This window comes from Oncorhynchus mykiss, chromosome 30 (assembly GCF_013265735.2).
Source record: "Oncorhynchus mykiss isolate Arlee chromosome 30, USDA_OmykA_1.1, whole genome shotgun sequence".
NCBI classification, from domain to species: domain Eukaryota; kingdom Metazoa; phylum Chordata; class Actinopteri; order Salmoniformes; family Salmonidae; genus Oncorhynchus; species Oncorhynchus mykiss.
Window position 1 is genome coordinate 18,805,166 of NC_050570.1, and position 24,642 is coordinate 18,829,807.

The following is a 24,642-nucleotide window of genomic DNA, read 5'->3' on the forward strand; positions in this document are numbered from 1 at the left end:
TGCTTAGAATATTTGTAGATCTTAACTATGTACAACACATTAGTATTAATGGTCTTATTTACTTTAGATATCACATCCTGGTTATGAAGTAATTACATGAATACAAATAAATATTTGCAATATACATGACAATACAAAATAATATTTAACAAAGGGATGTACAATGTATTCGCCTTATGCAATGACTAAACAAAATAAATTCAATCTAGGGAGATGTAGTGGTGGGAAAATGTTAAGGACAATTCCAAAACAAGTTCAGTGTACAGAGCTTGTCATTGCGCTAGTGTCTTAAATCAGCTGCCTGGTGAGAGAGCGGTGAACACTGATGGTCAGATCTCTGACTCATCATCAATGTACCCCAAACCATCCACAGTGGAAATATTGCTTCCAGGAGAGAAGTGGTGTTCCCCATTCCCTTTGAAGGCTATGATAGCATTTTGATTCTTGTTAGCACTGTGACTGGGTGAAGGTCCCAGCAGCTTGAACTCTGAAGTTATATTCTTTTGAATTTGCATGTAGTCATCCGACGGCCTTTTCACCTGGCCAGCGCTTGAGTTCTCTGAGAATCTGTTTCTAAAGCATCCTTTATACAGACTCCAGGCTACTAGACCAACCAGCATCAGAGAGAGGAGCGCCACCACCACCTGCAGGCCTACCACCCTGCCGTCTTCACACTGTGACTCAGGGGGGGGAAGGGGATCCAAAGCCTTTGGCTTCTCTGTTACCTCCAGGAGCTCTGGTAATGGGGTACTGTGACTATGGGGGGACTCTGTCATCGTCTCACTCTCCTCTAGGTTAGTGTGGGGCAACAGTTGATAGACTGCCATAGTCCTGGTGTACGATCGGCTGTTCACCTGCTCAACAGACTCACAGGTGTACTGGCCGGTGTTGGCAGCAGAGGCATTGAGGATGAGGATACCCCCATTGTAGATGTAGTACTTGGTATCAGACAGCAGCAGTTGCCCTGAGAAGAGCCACTGTACCTGTGCAAGGTTGGAGTCAGGCTGGCACGGCAGCTTGATGTTGTTGCCAGGAACTAAGGTGTAGTTCTCTGGCTTCATCGTCTCTGCAATACACACACAAACAAAGTAAGTAGTAACTACAGTTGGACTGTACTCTGTCATTTGTTGATAGTGTGCTGGGCCCTGAACAATTAAATATTGAAATCCATTTACCTGATTTCGGACATTGTGAGATGTCACCATCTTTTAGACTTTGAATCATGTTCCTGAAAAAAGAAAGACTAAATATGGTATACTGAAATTCTAAATCACATTACTAGAAAGGTATGTGTGTGTCGGATCGTACGTGGGGACTGAGGCAAAGGGTGAGCTGGCCACAGCAGAGCAGAGGCCAGTGGAGAGGTCCCAGCCACAGTAAGGGTCTCTGGCTAAGACACAGTCCAGACAAGACTCATAACGGCCACATTCACTCAGAGGCATCTGCACAGCTCCATACTCAGAGCCTGCATACAGCTGACCCTGGGGAAACAAGAACACAAACCAATACCACATGAGTGTCAGCAGCTCAATGAGCCTACTTCACCCATGGTTAGTAACAGCAATGACCAGGTGCCATTCTCCTTGAATGCTCTATTGTAAGTGCTAAGGAAATAAATAGTAAATGAGTAACCATCTGTCTGCAGAAATACCAGGACTGACATTGATCTAGTTAAATCCTTATGTTGACATATAAACGACCATATGGATATCAATAAAAAGCTGGTATGTTTTGTAAAATGGTGCTGCACCTTGATTGGGAGTTTAAACCAGAGGTTCTGATAAGTCTCGGTAACAAATTTGTTTAAAAGAGCTATATAAAATCAAGTTTTAATTGATTGACTGGGTGATTGTTACCGTGCTGGAGAGACGCAGGGTCCTGATAGCCTCTGGGGTCTGGTACAGTTGTATCTCTTCAATGATGAACATCTCTCCAGCGTAGTTCACTGCCTTCTGCACATAGCCGTTCTCTGTGGGGAGAGAAGGACGCCCATGTCATTGTCAGATCTATTCAAGTCAAATGCGCCGAACAGGTGTAAACCTTACAGTGAAACACTTGCTTACAAGCCCTTAACCAACAATGAGGTTTAAGTAAAAAAATAAGATAAAAGTCACAAATAATTAAACAGCAGCAGTAAAACAACAATAGCGAGGCTATATACAGGGGGTACCGGTACAGAGTCAATGTGCGGGGGCACCGGTTAGTCGAGGTAATATGAACATGTAGGTAGAGTTAGTGACTATGCATAGATAATAAACAGAATAGCAGCAGGGTTAAAAAGGGGAGGGGGCAATGCAAATAGTCTGGGTAGCCATTTGATTAGCTGTTCAGGCGGGAGTCAGAAGAACAAGTCTGTTTTGGGGATGTGTGTGTCCTGTTCAGTACCTGTGCCGATGAACATGACTGCATATCTCTCCCCATCCAGAGCTAGCACGCTGTCCACCACCAGGCGTGTGAACAGGTCTCCCCTTTTGACCAGCAGCGGACGGCCGGTCAGCGGGTGCACGGCATCGTCCATGAGGGGCCGGTCCCTGATGAACTGCAGGGTCTTGTCTGGCAGGTCCAGGGAGCGCTCCATCCCAAGGGTCCGTGCTGCGTTGTTAATGCACTGAAAAAGAATAGATTTATGAGTGGTAATAATACATTACTGAGTTAGTAACTGTAAAAAAGTAGATACTTTCCTTTTGTGGCCCTAAACCATTTAGATCTTCACAATTATATTAAAATGGGACATACAGCTCCAGGTCTTGGGGTGGGCACCTCTCCACTGTACATGACCCACTTCACATGGGAAGTCTCCACAGTCACTGGCGTCTTAAACTTCCCCTTATCAAACACGTCTCCGATGGCCGACACACTGTACGCACACACTGCAGACATGTCGGACGAGCTCCTAGTGCAGACAGTCAGAAAAACATGTTTGATGTTTTCAAACCTGAAGTATATCATGGTTAGGGCCCTATGTTTTTCCTGAACACGTGGGAAATAGCCTAGGCCCTAGTTAGAGTTAGCCCGCCTGGGGTTTTTCCTGGTCAGGAAAACCTCCTGGCCCTATGATTATGGTAAACATGTGCTTAAAGCAACCGAGTCAGAATATCACGCAGATTAGAAACAGTCCACTTCCCACTGAAACAATGTTGTAAACTCTAAAACCACTGGATTCTACAGACTACTCACGACTGGGGAGTGAACACTGCGTAGAAAACGCTTTTGCGCCAGTCATCGTTTTTGAGCAGGAAGACATCCTGTACAATATATGGCAGGCTGGGCTCTGGCATGGAGCAGTCCAGGCGAGCCTTCAGGAATGACGTCCACTTCCTCTGGAGCGTCCGCTGCCCACCCATATCCCCCTACATAGTGTGAGAGACAACATTGGTTCTAGTCAAACAAGTGAATACTTCTGGAGAGAGGACACATGCACACATTATACCCCTGCACTGTTTAAACAGGGTACACATACTGTCCTTTATATTTAAAACACCATGTATGAGACAATGAAACTTCTTGCAGCTGAAAGTACATTTGGTGCAAGTTGCTACCTTGCAGACACGAGCAACTCTTGACACGGTGAGCTTGTTGTGGAAGTCATACTCCATGGCGTTCTCGCTGAAGAACAGGTAGACCTTATCATCATCCCCCTCTGGGTTGTTATTGCTCTCGGGGACAAGGTCCATGTATACAAAGTTGGGCTCTGAAATCATAAACCATAATGAGCACTTATTACGCTACCTGTCAGGACCTGTTTAACAGCAGCAGTTGAAGTTCAGTTTCATAATTCAAAACACGGGGACCTATAGGATCTAGGCTATTACTCAAGGCAAAGATGTAAAATGCTATGGATACATTTAGCCATTTTAACATCATATTCAAGTGTTAGTAGATATATACTATTCACGTGTTCACCATAAGGCATGGTATATAGTAGTATACAAGTTTATAACACAAGTATGAACAAAGAGGGAGAGGTGACCGTTGAGCCAGGAGCTCTTGAACTCAGTGCGAAGAGCAGAGGAGGAGCTGCGGAGAACCACAGGCTCAGAGCCCAGGAAGTTGATGGAGGTAGCAGAGTAGAGGTCATTCCCTGGCAGACCAGAGACATGACAAGAATCACAACAGAGGAAAATTGATCTTCTAGCAAAGTAAATAATGTTTTAAATATTAGTCAAACAAAACTAATTTTGAAAATTACATGTGCAATCTCTTTCATTGTGCCACTGGTAACTCAAGCTACTAGCAACACATTCAGCCAAAAAGCAAAACAATTTAAAAAATATATATTTTTTAAACTGTTCAATTCACAAAGACCCAACCCCCTCACTTTACAAACAAGTCCCATGGCAGCACTTATAGCACAACCCCACTTTGCAGTTGATGAACTTTGAACTTCACTGGGTGCACTGTTCTGTCCTTGTGTGAGAGCAGATAACTAGAGACAGACAGACAGTCACAGTACATACCGACCATGATGGAGGAGTATTTCTGGAAGGGATCAAAGGGGCATTTCCCTTTTCCCTCCTCCTGCGCTTCTTCTAGTCTCAGCTGTCCTTCAGAGTACGTCTGTCAGAGTCACAAACAAAGCAACTATTTAGATGTATTCATTAACAGCTGTTTCAGTGAGAGAGGTAGGAATATACTTTATACTAAACTCCAAAGGGCAAAATGAGTTACACTCAGCCACTAACAGTAGAGATAAAGAGTGCAGGTGTCTGTAGTATGCATACATTTCACACTCACAGTAAATATTCAGTGTGACAACTGCCTGACTACAGCAGTCACATGATAGTTACAAACAACAGAGCAATTCTTACACTGAGATGTCCTAGCTGTCCTGTTCAGGCCAAGCTATACCTATGCAATAAGGCACAAAGTGTTGTGGTATACAGCATGGCTAAAGGCTTTTCTTACACACAACGCAACACAGAGTGCCTGGATACAGCCCTTAGCCATGGTATATTGGCCATATACCACAAACTACCAAGGTGCCTTATTGCTATTATAAACTGGTTACCAACGTAATTAGGGCAGTAAAAATACATGTTGTCATACCCATGATATACAGTCTGATATACCACGGCTGTCAGTCAATTAGCACTCAGGGCTGGAACCACCCAGTTTATAATTAAGCAATAAGCCCCAAGGGGGTGTGGTATATTGCCAATATTTAGATTTTATTTAACTAGGCAAGTCAGTTAAGAACAAATTCTTATTTACCAGGGAACAGTGAGTTAACATCCTTGTTCAGGGGCAGAACGACAGATTTTTACCATGCCAGCTCGGGGATTCGATCTAGCAACCTTTCGTTACTGGCACAACACTAACCACTAGACTAACTGCCACCCCACACTATACAACACTAAGGGCTGTTCTTAGGCATGACGCAACACCGTGGTGTATATTGGTCATATACCACAAACCCCCAAGGTTCCTTATTGCTATTATAAACTGGTTACCAACGTAATTAGAGCAGTAAAAATAAATGTCTGACCCGTGGGATACGATCTATTATAAACTGGGTGGTTCCAGCCCTGAATGCAGATTGGCTGACATCTGTGGTATATCAGACCGTATACCATGTGTATGACAAAACATTTATTTTTACTGCTCTAATTACTTTGGTAACCAGTTTATAATAGCAATAAGGCACCTCAGGGGTTTGTGGTATATGGCCAATATAACATGGCAAATGGCTGTGTCCTAGCACTCCACGTTGCATCGTGTATAAGAACAGCAATTAGCTGTGATATCTTGGCCATATACCACAAACCCCCAAGGTCCTTATTGCTTAAATATACCATGGCTGTCAGCCAATCAGCATTCAGGGCTCGAACTACCCAGTTTATAATTACCATGTAATCACAGGTGGGGCTGAAAGCATTTGTCCCGCACACATACATTGTGCTGTCATCCACTTTATGCAGGGTCCGGATGTAGTTACGGCATTCGATCTGCAACAGGACAGGGTTGAGAAATGTCAAGGTTGGTATAGTAATGTACAGATTTCAATGTATGCACAGTTGAAGTCAGAAGTTTACATACACTTAGGTTGGAGTCATTAAAACTCCACAGATCTCTTGTTAACTATAGTTTTGGCAAGTTGGTTAGGACATCTACTTTGTGCATGACGAAAGTCATTTTTCCAACAATTGTTTACAGACAGATTATTTCACTTATAATTTACTGTATCGCGATTCCAGTGGGTCAGAAGTTTACATACACTAAGTTGGTTGACTTTAAACAGCATGGAACATTCCAGAAAATTATGTCATGGTTTTAGAAGCTTCTGATCGGCTAATTGACATCATTTGAGTCAATTGGAGGTGTACCTGTGGATGTATTTCAAGGCCTACCTTCAAACCCAGTGCCTCTTTGCTTGACATTATGGGAAAATCAAAAGAAATTACCCAAGACCAAAAAAATGGTAGACCTCCACAAGTCTGGTTAATCCTTGGGAGCAATTTCCAAACGCCTGAAGGTACCACGTTCATCTCTACAAACAATAGTACGCAAGTACATTGCTCAAATTTTTTTTTTACAAAAATAAAGGGAACACTAAAATAACACATCCTAAATGGTAGACCTCCAAAAGTGCCACTGGCGCCCTGTGCTCTTCACAGATGAAAGCAGGTTCACACTGAGCACATGTGACAGACGTGACAGTCTGGAGACGCCGTGGAGAACGTTCTGCTGTCTGCAACATCCTCCAGCATGAATGAAATATTCTTATTAAAATACTTTTTTCTTTACATAGTTGAATGTGCTGACAACAAAATCACACAAAAATGATCAATGGAAATCAAATTTATCAACCCATGGAGGTCTGGATTTGGAGTCACACTCAAAATTAAAGTGGAAAACCACACTACAAGCTGATCCAACTGATGTAATGTCCTTAAAACAAGTCAAAATGAGGCTCAGTAGTGTGTGTGGCCTCCACGTGCCTGTATGACCTCCCTACAACGCCTGGGCATGTTCCTGATGAGGTGGCGGATGGTCTCCTGAGGGATCTCCTCCCAGACCTGGACTAAAGCATCCGCCAACTCCTGGACAGTCTGTGGTGCAACTTGGCGTTGGTGGATGGAGCGAGACATGATGTCCCAGATGTGCTCAATTGGATTCAGGTCTGGGGAATGGGCGGGCCAGTCCATAGCATCAATGCTTTCCTCTTGCAAGAACTGCTGACACACTCCAGCCACATGAGGTCTAGCATTGTCTTGCATTAGGAGGAACCCAGGGCCAACCGCACCAGCATATGGTCTCACAAGGGGTCTGAGGATCTCATCTCCGTACCTAATGGCAGTCAGGCTACCTCTGGCAGGCACATGGAGGGCTGTGCGGCCCCCCAAAGAAATGCTACCCCACACCATGACTGACCCACCGCCAAACCGGTCATGCTGGAGGATGTTGCAGACAGCAGAACGTTCTCCACGGCATCTCCAGACTGTCACGTCTGTCACATGTGCTCAGTGTGAACCTGCTTTCATCTGTGAAGAGCACAGGGCGCCAGTGGCAAATTTGCCAATCTTGGTGTTCTCTGGCAAATGCCAAACGTCCTGCACGGTGTTGGGCTGTAAGCACAACCCCCACCTGTGGACGTCGGGCCTTCATACCACCCTCATGGAGTCTGTTTCTGACCGTTTGAGCAGACACATGCACATTTGTGGCCTGCTGGAGGTCATTTTGCAGGGCTCTGGCAGTGCTCCTCCTGCTCCTCCTTGCACAAAGGCGGAGGTAGCGGTCCTGCTGCTGGGTTGTTGCCCTCCTACGGCCTCCTCCACGTCTCCTGATGTACTGGCCTGTCTCCTGGTAGCGCCTCCATGCTCTGGACACTACGCTGACAGACACAGCAAACCTTCTTGCCACAGCTCGCATTGATGTGCCATCCTGGATGAGCTGCACTACCTGAGCCACTTGTGTGGGTTGTAGACTCCGTCTCATGCTACCACTAGAGTGAAAGCACCGCCAGCATTCAAAAGTGACCAAAACATCAGCCAGGAAGCATAGGAACTAAGAAGTGGTCTGTGGTCACCACCTGCAGAACCACTCCTTTATTGTCTTGCTAATTGCCTATAATTTCCACCTGTTGTCTATTCCATTTGCACAACAGCATGTGAAATGTATTGTTAATCAGTGTTGCTTCCTAAGTGGACAGCTTGATTTCACAGAAGTGTGATTGACTTGGAGTTATATTGTGTTGTTTAAGTGTTCCGTCATCCGTCATACCGCTCAGGAAGGAGACGCGTTCTGTCTCAGAGATGATAGTACTTTGGTGCGAAAAGTGTAAATCAATCCCAGAACAACAGCAAAGGATCTTGTTTCCTCTAGCATCTTCACAGGTATAAAAGTATCTATATCCAAAGTAAAAAAAAAAAAAGAGTCCTATATCGACATAACCTGAAAGGCCGCTCAGCAAGGAAGAAGCCACTGCTCCAAAACCGCCATAAAAAAAGCCAGACTACGGTTTGCAACTGCACATGGGGACAGATCGTACTTTTTGGAGAAATGTCCCTGGTCTGATGAAACAAAAATACAACTGTTTGGCCATAATGACCATCTTTATGTTTGGAGGAACTGGTGCACTTCACAAAATAGATGCCATCATGAGGAACAAAAATTATGTGGATATGTTGAAGCAACATCTCAAAACATCAGTTAAAGTTAAAGCTTGGTCACAAATGGGTCTTCCAGATGGACAATGACCCCAAGCATACTTCCAAAGTTGTGGCAAAATGGCTTAAGGACAACAAAGTCAAGGTATTGGAGTGGCTATCACAAAGCCCTGACCTCAAACCTATGGGAAATTTGTGGGCAGAACTGAAAAAGCGTGTGCGAGCAAGGAGGCCTACAAACCTGACTCAGTTAAACCAGCTCTGTCAGGAGTAATGGGCCAAAATTCACCCAACTTATTGTGGGAAGCTTGTGGAAGGCTTCCCAAAACGTTTGACCCAATTTAATGCTACCAAATACTAATTGAGTGTATGTAAACCTCTGACCCACTAGGAATGTGATGAAAGAAATAAAAGCTGAAAGAAATCATTCTCTCTACTATTATTCTGACATTTCACAATCTCAAAATAAAGTGGTGATCCTAACTGACCTAAGACAGGATTAAATGTCAGAAATTGTGAAAAACTGAGTTTAAACGTATTTGTTTAAGGTGTATGTAAAACTTCCAATTTCAACTGTGCATCTGGTTGTTTGTTTTGTCTTCATTGAGTGTCTTCACAAACAACTGGCAGCATACCACTTCACAGCTGTCTGTGGGGAGAATTGTTTCGTGATTGATGGAGCCACTTACTTCAGCGTGTTTCCCTTTGTATGTGCATTCCCTCTGTTTCTCCTCAGTGACCCGCCAATACACCTGACACAACAGAGAGCTGCACATCAAAGTATGTACTAGGTAATGGTTTTATGGTTCCAAGGCATTTGTATTAGGTCACCACAAAGACGGTACAGCAGACCTTTTTATTGCAGTCCATTTGTGATGTATTCAAATCATGTAGGCAAATAACACAGGATAACTTATGAGTAAACACAATAACTGAATAGCCGTAATAAACAGAGGTCCCTACCCCAGACTTCTTGATGGAGATATCATTGATGTCCAGGGCATAGACAGCCTCTCGAGCCCCGAGCAGCAGCAGGCCCAGATCCTCTCGAACCAACATAGTGGAGTAGTTCCAAATCCCTTCCTCTCGGAACAGTTTCAGATTGTCTAAAACAGGAAAGCATTAGACAACTCAATGAAAACTAAGTATCAAACGATGTGTGTGAGATCTCATATATATTTACACACACACACACACACACACACACAAAAGTTATAAATGAAGCAAAACAGACAGGTCATTTAGCTAACTTTTTAGTATTTGAGGAAACAGATGCAGTTTACTGCACTGTTATGTGAAAGCAGGAGAGGAGACAGAATGGCTTACCCTGGTAGAGGACACTCTTCCGTGGGATACAACTGTGAGTGTTGTATTCACCGAGACACATAGGAAGGAACAATCCACAGAAAACACCCAGGGCAGAGAGAGGAGACATGGCTTGGTGCCCAGGTGGGAGGGGATGTGTGGGAGCGCTGCTTAGTCCTGCTCACACCATAACGCACTGTCGATCAAGGACAGCAGTCTCTAGAGAGACTCCAGTCTTAGTATTCCGATGTTCAATGGCTATGTTGGTGTCAGCCTCCAACATAAATGTTTGTCGCTGCTGCTACCTCTTCTGTAGCTCAGTATAGAATCCATGCTGTCCCAGTAAGGTACTGCCAGCTCAGCCTTCCCGATGCAGGGGATCTTTATGTTGGTCCAGAAGCTCTCATCTAGGGAGAACATAATACATGAGTGAGTGAGCCAACATAGAATACTTCATGCCCTCTGAAGACAATAAAATAGATAATGCTGATTTTATGATCAAACTAACTGAAATGAGAAACAACTGCCTGTATGAAATTCATATGAAGAAATCCCAACCTCCCTTACTCTCCCTTCCTGTCTGTCCATCCCCACTGATAAGGACCTGGGTGTGTGCTGCTCCCTTTTGATTAACAGGATACAAGCAGCTGGGAATATGCTCAGGTTGGGGCATGCATGCAGATCACAATGATAATCTAATAGAACACCGAGTTCCCTGTAATTCACTAGTTTTAATTATCTAGATCCTTCTGCAGCTATGACAAGAGCACTGAGTTTTTCCAAACCATAAGACCTGACTAGGACAAACACAGGGCCCCATTAGACTAAAATAGGGCCTGTACAGTTTAACCCAACAAGGTCACGCTCACAAGAAAAACCAAGTGCCACATCTGACAGGCAACACAAAACACTGAGGGTTTCTTTCTTTCAAAAAACACAGAAATACTGTTGAAAGGACTCAAAAGAAAAGCCCATTAGATTGTTTAAAAAGTGAGCTTTCCCTCAGCTCCTTACCTGCTGAAAGAGTCTGATAATATCCAGGGACACTCAAAAAGTTGGGCAGACTAGGTGAGCACTACTCCACACCTTTTGTGAAAGCACCCCTTGAAACTGACATACTGGTTCCTTGTTGTTACTTAAAAACACAGAAACGAGCTGGTGCATGCAAGGGAGTGCTCAACTGTTGGCAGAGCAGGTATGTCACACAGTTTACGCCTCAAGCCCGGGGAGGGGGGGGGGGGGGGGGCTGCAATACAGTTGGATTAGAATGACTGCAAGTTATTCACTGTGTTTGACAGATATTTCCAAGCAGTGAAGACAAGCAGGTATGCCAAGATTAATAGTACAGAACACTGTAGTTGCCCGTTTTACCATGTTTTCATGTGATGGTGGGAGGGTGAAACAAAGATATAGTCTAAAACTACAATCTACAAAGCACAACAATGTAGCCTATTTCTTAATTAAGGCACACTCCTAACTATTCTATAATAATAGATACGTTGTTTGTAATTTCAGGGTGGAAAATATTTAATTACACATAGGTCCAAAGAATGAACACCTGAAATAAATGTCCTGGAATCACTGCAATGCCCTGAGATGTTTGCAATGATTTAAAATCCCCCCTCCAGAACGGAAAAGGAACACAACACACCAGCCACCCCCACCACACATTGAGTGTCAATACAAAACACATGTCGTCAAATGATGTCACTGGCCCTTGAGTGAAGTTTCACTATTCAGTCTTTAGATTCATAAAGCTTTTTATGACACCTAAGCCACACCCATTCACATAATCATCCTCACCTTTAGGTGCGTTTTCAAATGGAGCATGAAGTATGTGAGAAACACAATGAAATCCAATGGTGTTATTTTATAAAGTGATGAAGCAATGCAATTTTTTTCCAGTACAGCCAGCAAAACTAGCTTGAAGATCTATACAACAAACAAATGAGAACAACGCAAAGGCCAAGTTATATAAATCTGTACAATTGAACAAACCTAATTCAATACATTCACTGATCTCATCATGCATGAAAGAGTCAAAAGCAATCTAGAGCTCCATAATTGATGCAATCCACCTACATAAATAGCATGTGTTGAGAGTAGGCTACAGGACCTAACACCAACTTTGTCTACCAGCGACTGTGGTAGGTAGATTTTTATTTTATTTATCTACCAGCCACTCAGATTTTTAACCAGCTAAAATATATATTTTTTAATTACACACAAAATATTTTTTAAAAGATGAACATGCTTAGTAATGTTTTTTAAACAATGACTGTATTACTGGCAAGAAGTAATATGGTATATTGCTCAATTTAATTAAATACTTTGTGATACGTCTTTTTTTCTAAAATATCACATTTGATTTGATCAAACTCTCCGCTGCCCCTTTAAGGTTATCGTGGTAACAGGGCCACTCAAGTAATCACTTGTAATCACTTGTGCCTGTTAGAATCTGACTAGAGTAACAGAGGCTGACCACCAGGGTTGCCATGTCCGAGCATTTCTCGCAAATTGGGCAATTTTGAAAAATAAAATACTTTTGCATTTCCCGCCGTGCAAACACATTGCAAATAGGCTCATGATAACTCCTGATTAAGTTGGGTAGCTGTACCTCAGTAAGCGCGGACAGACTCCAACGCCTTTTGAAACATACGGAAAATACCTTTTCACCTTTAATTCAGAAACTAAATTTAACCTAACTTCAATGTCTTTTCAACATAATTTTGATACTGGGACTATTCTAGTTTTGTGGGTGGGGAGGGGCGACATTTTTTGGTTTCGCCTATGGCGGCAAGGACCTTATCCAGTGCGATTTACAGGAGAAATTAGTACCTCGCTCAGATTTTTCACATTGTCAGCTCTGGATTCGAACCAGCGACCTTTCAGTTACTGGCCCAACGCTCTTAACCACTAGGCTACCTGCTGATTATAGTGTTCATACTATATGTGGATCTGTGGAAATTCTGCGTTGTATTTTTTTGTCTGTATATTCTGTTTGTGGCAGCACCATTTCAGTCATTCCTATACATGCAAATGTATTTGGTCAATAAAGATGATTCAGACATGTTAATCTGAGTTTAGCTGTTGAGTTTACATTTTATTATTTGGGGCTAGTTATGTACTGGATGAACAGTAGTAGGTTCTCTCCTTTGTGTCTTCATGTAATTCAAAATCCCCAGTGTGTCCTTCCCTGGGCCTAACCCTCCAAATATGTAACCGACCGTCTCGACCTTATGTAGCAAAATTTGAATATACAGTGCCTTGCGAAAGTATTCGGCCCCCTTGAACTTTGCGACCTTTTGCCACATTTCAGGCTTCAAACATAAAGATATAAAACTATTTTTTTGTGAAGAATCAACAACAAGTGGGACACAATCAGGAAGTGGAACGACATTTATTGGATATTTCAAACTTTTTTAACAAATCAAAAACTGAAAAATTGGCCGTGCAAAATTATTCAGCCCCTTTACTTTCAGTGCAGCAAACTCTCTCCAGAAGTTCAGTGAGGATCTCTGAATGATCCAATGTTGACCTAAATGACTAATGATGATAAATACAATCCACCTGTGTGTAATCAAGTCTCCGTATAAATGCACCTGCACTGTGATAGTCTCAGAGGTCCGTTAAAAGCGCAGAGAGCATCATGAAGAACAAGGAACACACCAGGCAGGTCCGAGATACTGTTGTGAAGAAGTTTAAAGCCGGATTTGGATACAAAAAGATTTCCCAAGCTTTAAACATCCCAAGGAGCACTGTGCAAGCGATAATATTGAAATGGAAGGAGTATCAGACCACTGCAAATCTACCAAGACCTGGCCGTCCCTCTAAACTTTCAGCTCATACAAGGAGAAGACTGATCAGAGATGCAGCCAAGAGGCCCATGATCACTCTGGATGAACTGCAGAGATCTACAGCTGAGGTGGGAGACTCTGTCCATAGGACAACAATCAGTCATATATTGCACAAATCTGGCCTTTATGGAAGAGTGGCAAGAAGAAAGCCATTTCTTAAAGATATCCATAAAGTGTCGTTTAAAGTTTGCCACAAGCCACCTGGGAGACACACCAAACATGTGGAAGAAGGTGCTCTGGTCAGATGAAACCAAAATTGAACTTTTTGGCAACAATGCAAAACGGCGTAAAAGCAACACAGCTGAACACACCATCCCCACTGTCAAACATGGTGGTGGCAGCATCATGGTTTGGGCCTGCTTTTCTTCAGCAGGGACAGGGAAGATGGTTAAAATTGATGGGAAGATGGACGGAGCCAAATACAGGACCATTCTGGAAGAAACCCTGATGGAGTCTGCAAAAGACCTGAGACTGGGACGGAGAATTGTCTTCCAACAAGACAATGATCCAAAACATAAAGCAAAATCTACAATGGAATGGTTCAAAAATAAACATATCCAGGTGTTAGAATGGCCAAGTCCAGACCTGAATCCAATCGAGAATCTGTGGAAAGAACTGAAAACTGCTGTTCACAAATGCTCTCCATCCAACCTCACTGAGCTCGAGCTGTTTTGCAAGGAGGAATGGGAAAAAATGTCAGTCTCTCGATGTGCAAAACTGATAGAGACAAACCCCAAGCGACTTACAGCTGTAATCACAGCAAAAGGTGGCGCTACAAAGTATTAACTTAAGGGGGCTGAATAATTTTGCACAGCCAATTTCAGTTTTTGATTTGTTAAAAAAGTTTGAAATATCCAATAAATGTCGTTCCACTTCATGATTGTGTCCCACTTGTTGTTGATTCTTCACAAAAAAATACAGTTTTATATCTTTATGTTTGAAGCCTGAAATGTGGCAAAAGGTCGCAAAGTTCAAGGGGGCGAATACTTTCGCAAGGCACTGTATATATATTTTTTACCTTGGATAAACAGTAGAGACTCAGAGCTAGAAACTTGTATATCATACACTACAGTTGAGGAACAATGGGAAAGTAATTCTGCTTTGAAAGTTGATAAACCTTGAATTTGAGAAAATGGCCCTTGAATATTCTGGTACCTACTGGAGAGCTCTTCTTTGTCTACACCCATTCAGCATCTTTCACACCCTCTTAAACTTTAGCCCCACCAATCTCTTTACGGATTCATATGTGAGGCTATGTACTAAACAACCAAAGACTTCAAGACTAAAGACTGGCTTATAATACAGGTGTGGTTGTAAATTTAATCTGGAGTGCCAGAGTGTGCTCTGGGTGTAGAGTTAATCTGAGCGTTCTGCCCTAACAGCAGCAGTCAAGCACCCGAGCTAACGTTGGCTAGCTTGCTAGCTACTACTTCCAGACACAAATGAGGGAACAGCTCAGTCTGACCATTTTAGTCACCCTAGCAGAGCTGGTTAGGCTGTTATGTTATCCAGTGCATTGGTGATTGCAACTGTACTGCTGGTAAAAATGTAATTACGCTTTTTTTGCCAACATTTACTGACACCGGCCATACTCAACGGGTGATGAATGTTCATAAATTAGTCAGTTATTCTGTGCTCTGGCACACTCAGACGAGAGTGCTCTGAAATTGGAGTAGATAGACATAGCTGGTAAATTCGCCCTGGCTCTCGACAGTTGTCGCATTGACAAACATTCTATTAAAATAGCGACTTGCATTGTGGAGTCTTTTGTTTAGACATGTAGCTAACTAGCTAAACAATGAACCATAATCCCAACTCATAACATTACTACCCTGCATGAATCTGCAGGTAGCTAACCAACCAGGTTCAATGTTAGTTATCTAACGTAAAAACTAGTTCATTGCATCCACCGTGGAGCCCGGTTGCATAATAGTACTATATTTCCCAGCTGCTTGCTGTAGTTTTGAAGTAATCATGAAAAAACAGGCCTTATTTTAGGGCATTTTTTACCCTGCCAGCGCCTACCGTGGCACCAACTCGCCTTCCGAACATTCTATTCCCAGCCCATTGTTCTACGTCACAATGTCTGCTTCGCTATTGTTGGCAATGAGACCTGCCCACGTTGCTGGTAGTTAAAATGTAAACAACAAAATTTTACTCATGGAACTCTTGAGGTTGTCCTGTTCATATAGGGGAAATACAGGTATGTCTATTTTGCCAAATATCTCGCAATGTGTATATTTAGATTTTTTGAAGTCGGACACCATTTTCTAATTATGTAAGTCTGGGCAGCGAGCTCGGTTGTCATCCAATGTTAGCCCCCAAATCATTTTTGCCCTTTAAACGTTGAGCTCCCCCATTATTTTTCTATGGAGAGGCATGCTGGTTTATTTCGCCAAATATCTCACAATGTGTATATTTATATCTTTTTAAGAAGTCGGGCACCATTTTAAAATCAGGAGAATCTCATCTTTGTAATTATGTAAGTCTGGGCAGCGAGCTCAGTTGTTACCGATCACAAGGCCAGAAAAAGTCATACGTTTTCATTTTTCCCTACCTTCTCATTACGCAGACATAAGCACAGTTGACACCCTCGAGGTGCGGATGTTACTTTCTACACAAGTTGTTTTTTTCCAGTTTCATTCGACGAACAGATTGTAGTGGTAAAATAAAAAGGGATACATTCTTTTGTGCCATTTAGGCTAAATGGAATTCTAAGCATCACTCAAAACAGGCTCTGCGAACATTAGATTCCATTAATTTGCTATGGGCTCGCTCGGGTGAATTTTGACTCGTTCTATTGTCCATCCTACTAACAGTACACTTTAACTTGAAATGAAAATGGACAAAATTTGTAACCTGTAATATCAGAAAATGGAGCTAGCTAGACTCTCCCTCTCTGTCACGGATGCCATGGTTGCCCTTAGTTTGAAGATGCAATGTGGACAGGTGTTTTATACAAAACGGCCTTCTGTGTTCCCTTTTCGGCTCTTGATTGCATTTACTAAATGGCATACACATTTGTTATTAAGGCACATGAAAGTTCACATGTTCCAGAAGCCATTTCTGCCAAAAAACGCATTTTGATAAAAATAAAAGGTTATGTTCAAATGGCGCTCATGTGAATTAGTGATGCGCAACATATGCCTAGTTTCCTGAAACGAGTCACATATTGGATCCTGCCTACAATTAGTGGACTTGTTTTATGGTGTTTTCTAGAGCTGGCTGTCTGCGTTTCATTTTGTGCAGTGCATCGCAAATAAAAGGTTCATAATAGTAAATCACAACACTGGACTGGCCAATGGCAGGAATTTGTCCATCACTCCCACATCAGCCGGATATCCAAACCCAAAAGGTGCCTAGACTTGGGCGAGAGCAATTTGAGAGATTGAGAACTTGACAATGACAAGTGACTATTGCTGGTGGACAATTTAATGTGTTCAAATAAATTAATCACGTTTCTTTGCTTACAGTTCTACATGTACTGTTTAAGACATTTTTATTTTTGATCTGTGAAAATGATGTTCTGCTCGCTCAAAGTCACACTTGCAAGCTATCAAATGTAATTTGCGCTCGACTGGCCTGTGCACTCGCGGGACCGGTCCTCTCGACCATTTTCTTCTCTCTCGACTCAGTGTTTGCTCGCACAATGATGTTTCATCTTGCTCACGCACGCCATCTCGTGCTCGTTCAACTTTTGGATCAGATTTGACACCATAACATTCTACCCGCATTTGGCAGGTGTTAAAGGCATATTATGGGATTTTGGCAAGGATGCCCTTTATCTACTTCCCCAGAAGCTATCTGCTAGCATGCCCTGAGACTAAAATGTGTAACATACCTGCGATCAATCGACCACAGGTATGTTACACATTTTAGTAATCCCAAAACTTTTTTCGATAGATCGACAGATCGTGTTGACACTTAACAAATGTCATTATCTATCAGCCTAGAGGGAGAAAAGTGGGAAAGGGTTCAAAGGCTACCTGTAAATACCAGGAAAGTCAGTGAGAAGAGAGGTGGAGGCGATCATACAGAGCGCCATGCTCTCTAAACAGTTCAGGACTCTTATGTTATGAAGATATGTTTAACGCCGATATTAGGTTCAACCACTGGCATAGTTCAATGTGTAGAGCTCCACTAAAGAAGGCAAAGGGCATCTAGATGTGTACTTTGCAGAATACCTGATATGGCAGCCCCCAAAACAAACTTGCACTGACCATCCACTCCAATATTATCATCTAGATTTGGTGCAGATGGTCTGAGAATAGGCCTACAGGCCTGAGACTTAGTAGTGCCTCTACATTTGACTTGAGCTAAAATGCACTCTCCTAATCTGTAGGCTACTGCTGTGCATAAAGAAGTTGTTGTACTCTAACTGATTAACCAGCACAGTAAATGGCAGTGACCGTGTGTTCCATGGGGCTGGGTATGAACAGGAAACTGTCTATGGGAGGGAGGGCACATCCGACACTCCTTGTGTCATAGCCAATGTTGTAAAATACCATTCCGTGGAACACACACACAGTTCAGGACTAGGTTGTTTTCACTAGCTCAGATGAATAAATTGTATCAAAATGACAATAGGCCACCGGATTTGTTTTTAGGGTGAGAAAGTTAATTAGCTGGAATAATACAATTAATTGCAAAACTTTTTTTCTGTGAATGGCTTCCTTGTCAAGGACCAGGGTTGTTTGTTGAGATCAGCCACTGGGGATTTCATATTAGGCTATAACAAAAAAAACATTTTATATACAATGACTTCAGTATAAACAGGAAACCTGTCACAAACTCAGACGCCTCCTGCGCCTCGACCGGTTGTTTATGAAGTTTTATTTTGTTCTTAAGTGTTTGTGTCAACACCTGCTACCAACTAGCTAGCTAGGTTGCAATGGAGCCCGCTTTACCTGGAATAACTAATGAACATTTCCAGCGCGTAGAAGCTAGCTGTGTTTATTACGCTCTTGTCCGGGACAATATTGACAATCCGGAGTATCAATGCGGGCAATTGTTTGCGGAGGATTACAGGAATGAGTTGGCTATCCTTAGCAAGTCAATTTCAATTCTGCACAAACTTATGGGGAAAAAGCAAATTGGAAGGTCCTCGTTCTCAACTCCTGTGGCTGGACACCGCTCGGGCTTGATGGATGTATCCCCTCCTTGTCATCTATCCCTATCCGAACGGCCTGTGCTACCTGGAACTTACCAGCCAAGGAAGTCATCTCCATAGGCTTCTCCTCCATCTTGTAATTGGAGTAGACTGAGAACAGCAAGAGGATTGTTTCAAATCAGCACTTGATTTGAAACCAAAGGCAGCATCATGCTGCTAAGCGGACTGGAGAGTCTGCGACAGGTCCAGAGCAGATTGACATGAGGAATATCGTCGCCGCCCTGGTGTCTGATCTACCTGCACCTTCATCGCTGGGACTGGGATGGCTGTGCTGACTCCAACTACACTGACTCTGGCAACGGCTTTGTCGTAGAGTTCGGCTCCTTTCCCGCTCTCTGGACCTGATGGGGCACCTCCTGCTGTGAGAGGTCTGGACCTATTGCCAGGAGCTGCGGGCATATGCTATCCTGCTTCTCATGGGCCTGTGAAAGGTTCCACAAATTGTGTGAGGGGTAGGAATGGGCAGATTTCTCAATTCCCATCGCATGCCGTTGTACTGGGCAGTTCAATGGTGAGAAATGTCTCAGTCCCTGGAGCAAAACTGTTGTGCTATCCAGGAGCAGAGGACCTTAATAAGCTGCTCTCAAATATTTTAAAACTGCATCAGGAAATTGAGTCTATCATAGTTCATGTGGGATTGAATGACATTATCAAAAGGCAGCTCAGAACAGCTGAAGATCAATTTTAAAGAACTTATTGAGTCTCTTCTTTACACCAACAAAACGCCCCATTATATCTGGCACTGGGCCCTCAATCGTGGCATTGAACATTTCAACAGACTCTTAGCCCTCCATAACTGGCTACGTGACTATTGCAGCTCTGCGGGTGTAACATTTGATAATTTTAATACCTTCTCCTAAGGAGGATGAATCCACCCAAATAATTTGGGTTCCTAGATCCTTTCACAGCATCATAAGCATTTCACAGCATTGAGACAATGACTTATCAATGACCCAAGCCCAGCTCCATTCATTTATACCATTGTGTCACTGAGTTGTCATAATGCTTGACCAAATGTACATTATTCCAGGGGCTTTGGAAGACAATGTAAGTAACCTCATATGTCCCTCGAACTCCCCTGAATGCCTCTGCTGATCCTACAGCTATTGTATGCAGTAATCATGTCCATATGAAGCAGAGTTATACTGTTATCACTCAGGCGGTGTGCCTTAGTAGGAAGTCCACTGTGTGCAGCTCACCCTGCACTAACATAAATAACATGAGCATGTCTACCTCTGCTAAGCTTCCCAGTAAACCAATGAAAACTATCAAGCATCCCAGAAAAGTGCTAAATTAACATATGTAGCTTAAAAACAAGGTTAATGAAATCACTAATTTGCTAGTAACAGATTACATTCATATTCTCATCTCTGAAACACATTTAGATAATACCTTTGGTAATACAGTGGGAGCAATGCATGGCTATAACATCTACAGAAAAGACAAATGCCAATGGTGGAGGTAATACCATTTATATTCAGAACCATATTCCTGTGAAGCTTAGAGAGGATCTCATGTTAACTACTGTTGAAGTAATGTGGCTGCAGCTTCATCTGCCTCACCTAAAGCCCATTCTTGTGAGAAGCTGCTATTGACCATCAAGTGCTAACAGTCAGTATCTGGATAACGTGTGTGAAATTATTGATAATGGATGTGCCATCAACAGAGAGATATATTTTCTGGGTGATTTCAATATTTTCTGGATTTCATCAAGCTGCCCACTCAAGAAAAAGCTTCAAACTGTAACTAGTGCCCAAAATCTGGTTTAGGTTATCAATCAACCTACCAGGGTTGTTACAAATAGCACAGGAATGAAATCATCAACATGTATTGATCACATCTTTACTAATGCTGCAGAAATGAACTTTAATGCAGTATCCAAATCCATTGGATGTAGTGATCACAATATAGTAGCCATACATAGGAAAACCAAAGTTCCAAAGACTCAGTCTAATATAGTGTATAAGAGGTCATACAATAAGTTTTGTAGTGATTCTTATGTTGTTGATGTAAAAAATGTTTGTTGGTCTGTGGTGTGTAATGAGGAGCAATCAAACGCTTCACTTGAATAAGCCATTTCATAAGTGTGTCCAGTTACTAATAAGCATGCATCCATTAAGGAAATTACAACAAAACGTAAATCCCAATGGATTGATGGGGAATTGAAAAATGTTATGGTTAAGAGGGATGAGGCAAAAAGGAATGGCAAATAAGTCTTGCTGCAGAACCGATTGGCAAATATATTGTAAATTGAGAAGTCGTGACTAAACTGAATAAAAAAGATTAAGAAAGTGCACTATCAAACAAAGATAAAAGACAAAAGAATTATAGTAAAAAGCTTTGGAACACCTTAAATTAATTTCTGGGCAAATAGATAAACTCAGCTCCATCACTCATTGAATCAGATGGCTCATTCATCACAAAACCCACTGACATTGCCAATTACTTTAATGATTTTTTTCTTTGGCAATATTAGCAAACGCTGACACTATACATCCAAGTATAACTGATCAAATTATGAAAGACAAACATTGCAATTCTGAAATGTTATTTATTTTACCAGGTAAGTTGACTGAGAACACATTCTCATTTAGAGCAACTGTACCATAAAGGGAGTGTGGAAGAGGTGAAAAAAATGGTTGTCTATCAATAATGACAAACGACCAGGGTCTGATATCCTCAGTATTTTTCCATCCAGGTTAACAGCAGATGATATTGCCACTCCCATTTGCCATATCTTCAATCTAAGCTTACTAGAAAGTGTGTTCCCTCAGGCCTGGAGGGATCAAAAGTAATTCCGCTCCCCAAGAATAGTAAATCCCCCTTTACTGGCTCAAATAGTCAACCAAAATCAGCCTGTTACCAACCCTTAGTAAAGTTTGTTGTTGTTGACCAGATAGCATTTTACTGAAAACAAATTGATAAAACAGACTTTCAGCACGCTTCTAGGGAAGGACATTCAACAAACACAGCACTTGGCTGAGAGAAATTTATGATAAAAAGATTGTGGGATATGTTTTGTTAGACTTCAGTGCGGCTTTTGATATTATCGATCATAGTCTGCTGATGGAGAAAAATGGTGTTATGGCTTTACACCCCCCTGCTATATTGTGGATAAAGAGTTACCGGTCTAACAGAACACAGAGGGTGTGTTCTTTAAATGGTGTCCATTCCAACATAATACATGTAGAAATCAGGAATTCCCCAGAGCAGCTAACAAGGCCCCTTTTTATTTTTTACCTCCTTTTTCTACCCAATTTTGGAATATCTAAATCGGTAGTCTCGTCGCTGCAACTCTCCAACAGAATCGGGAGGTGAAGGTTGAGAGCCATGCACCCTCCAAAACATGACCTGCTAAGCCGCACTGCTTCTTGACACACTGGTTGCTTAACTCCGGAAGCCAGCCTCACCAATGAGTCAGAGGAAACACCATCCAACTGATGACCGAAATCAGCTTGCAGGCGCCCGGCCCGCCACAAGGTGTAACTAGAGCACAATGAGCCAAGGAAATCTCCTGAGCCAGACCCTCCCCTAACCCGGATGAAGCTGGGCCAATTGTGCGCCCCCCCGTGGGGCTCCCGATCACGGCCATCTGTGACACAGCCTGGGATCGAACCCGAGGATGTAGTGGTGCCTCAGCACTGCCTCTTACTCTTTTTTTCAATCTTTACTAATGACATGCCACTGGCCATGCGTAAAACCAGTGTGTATGCATGAGGATGACTCAACACGTCAGCTACTACAGCGAATGAAATCACTGCAACCCTTAAAGAGCTGAAGTTATGTTCTGAATGGGTTGCAAGGAATAAGTTAGTCATAAATATTTCAAACTAAGCATTGCATTTGGGACAAATCCTTCACTAAACCTTCACTAAATATTGTAATAAATAAATGTGAAGATTGAGCAAGTTGAGGTCACTAAACTGCTTGGAGTAACCCTGGATTGTAAACTGTTGACGTGTCTTTGGCTATGCCGGATTAAGTGATATGACATGCTATTCTATAAAATCCTTTCTCTGTAATTAATATTACCTGATTAAGCTAATCATGTAACTGTAATTAACTAGAAAGTCGGGGCACCACAAAATAATGTTTATAGAGCTGTTAACTTCCGAATAAACTCTTAAAGACGTAGTAATATTTTACATCAATAGCAGTCAATATTAATCGTCACCTTATTTCAGTCTCAACCAAGAATTTACAACTTTCAGAAATCTTCACAAACCCTGGCTAACAAGTTGAATCAGCAATACAAACTTTGGTTTAATTATTTATTTACTAAATAATCACACAGAATTACATATACACAGAATGCAAATGATGTCATACAGAAAACGTCCCTGGTGGACGGAGCCGACATGTGACGGCTGGTTACACAAAGGAAAGGGGGTTGGGTTTGAGTGAAAGAGCGGGAAGCCTGAGGAACAAAGGGAGAGGCTGTGCTATCGTAAATACAGTATCTTATGCAATCTAAATTACCGCACATTTGGAAAAGGAAAATGCAATAAATATTTACTCTGAGCTGCGCTTCGGTAGGTTGGTCGTAGATGCTGGCCGTGTTGCCCAACAGAGATCTTCCTGTCCTCGGAAGAATGTCTCTGGTAGTAAACTGGCTCGTTGTAGTATCGTCGTTGTGTGTTAGACTGGATCCGTCGTCCGTCCTTTCCTAGCCCACGTTTACAGCGGCCGCTGCTAACTCAACGGCTAGGAGGTATCACTTCTGTAGTGAGTAAGAGTTCAAAGTTCATACCATTCACAAACCAAAGCTCACTCTGAGGTGTGTTTAGTTCTGTAGTTGACATGTTCGTCCTTTTAACGTGGGACCATCGTCCTCACGTCCTCGGAACCGGAGGTTACATTTTCGTCAAGGGCTTTATATAGTAGTAGGAGAGAGAGCATGTTTCATAGTTTACAACCAATGTCTCTTCGGGCCCCTGAGTGAGCAGAGCTTTACCCTTATGAAAACCAAATTCTCTCATTTGGAAGCTAAAATTCCATTTAATCTTTTCACAAATAGTTTCATATTTAAACATTTAAATTGCACAACAATTCCATGTGTATAATGTGTAGACTTTCCAGGATACAGTTTGTCATCCTATCTTTAATAAGAATGTCTCAGATGACAACCGAACTGACATCATATTCATTAAGTACCAACGCATATTTTCAACTGGTTGGATTACCGAAATATGGTTCCTTTCCCCCCCACCTTTTGATGCTCCCTGACTCTCTATGTTTAACATTCAGTAGAGTCAAGTTTAGAAAAGGGAGAAAGGTATTTATGGGGGGGGGGTCATAAACCTTACCCACAGGCCAACGTCATGACACTGTCATGGTCAAAACATGTTGATATAACATCTAAAATGCGAAGTCTGTCCATAATAAAGCACTGCTTTGCCTTTAACAACACTATCAACAATGCAGGTCCTACAGGCTCTAGTTTTGCACCTGGACTACTGTTCAGTCGTGTGGTCAGGTGCCACAAAAAGGGACCTCCGAAAACTACAATTGGCTCAGAACAGGGCAGCACAACTGGCCCTTAAATGCACATGGCGAGCTAACAATAATATGCATGTAAATCTCTCATGGCTCAAAGTGGAGGAGAGATTGACTTCATCACTTCTTGTTTTTGTGAGAAGTATTGACACGTTCCATGCACTGAGTTTTCTGTTAAAAACTACTAGCAAACAGCTCGGACACCCAT

General features: G+C 42.4%; 1 protein-coding gene across 4 annotated transcripts in view; it reads right to left on the bottom strand.

The window, feature by feature from the left end:
• Positions 1-39: 39 nt before the first annotated feature.
• Positions 40-24,642, bottom strand: part of si:ch211-129c21.1 (semaphorin-4E) — a 29,610-nt gene continuing 5,007 nt past the window's right edge. The window contains exons 2-16 of one of the 4 annotated variants that reach the window (XM_036968471.1): positions 23,455-23,658; positions 9,933-10,318; positions 9,570-9,712; positions 9,296-9,358; positions 5,847-5,945; positions 4,458-4,557; positions 3,971-4,081; positions 3,540-3,691; positions 3,178-3,350; positions 2,737-2,893; positions 2,386-2,608; positions 1,857-1,969; positions 1,309-1,481; positions 1,176-1,228; positions 40-1,066 (exon numbers count right to left, since the gene is read on the bottom strand). In XM_036968471.1, the coding sequence (XP_036824366.1) occupies positions 330-1,066; positions 1,176-1,228; positions 1,309-1,481; positions 1,857-1,969; positions 2,386-2,608; positions 2,737-2,893; positions 3,178-3,350; positions 3,540-3,691; positions 3,971-4,081; positions 4,458-4,557; positions 5,847-5,945; positions 9,296-9,358; positions 9,570-9,712; positions 9,933-10,041 (2,406 nt within the window). In that variant the 5' untranslated portion in view covers positions 10,042-10,318; positions 23,455-23,658 and the 3' untranslated portion in view covers positions 40-329. Of the gene's footprint in view, positions 1,067-1,175; positions 1,229-1,308; positions 1,482-1,856; positions 1,970-2,385; positions 2,609-2,736; positions 2,894-3,177; positions 3,351-3,539; positions 3,692-3,970; positions 4,082-4,457; positions 4,558-5,846; positions 5,946-9,295; positions 9,359-9,569; positions 9,713-9,932; positions 10,319-10,469; positions 10,570-10,925; positions 11,057-23,454; positions 23,659-24,642 lie in introns of those variants that run through there. The other 3 variants (XM_036968470.1, XM_036968472.1, XM_021599049.2) reach the window with 3 other exon arrangements.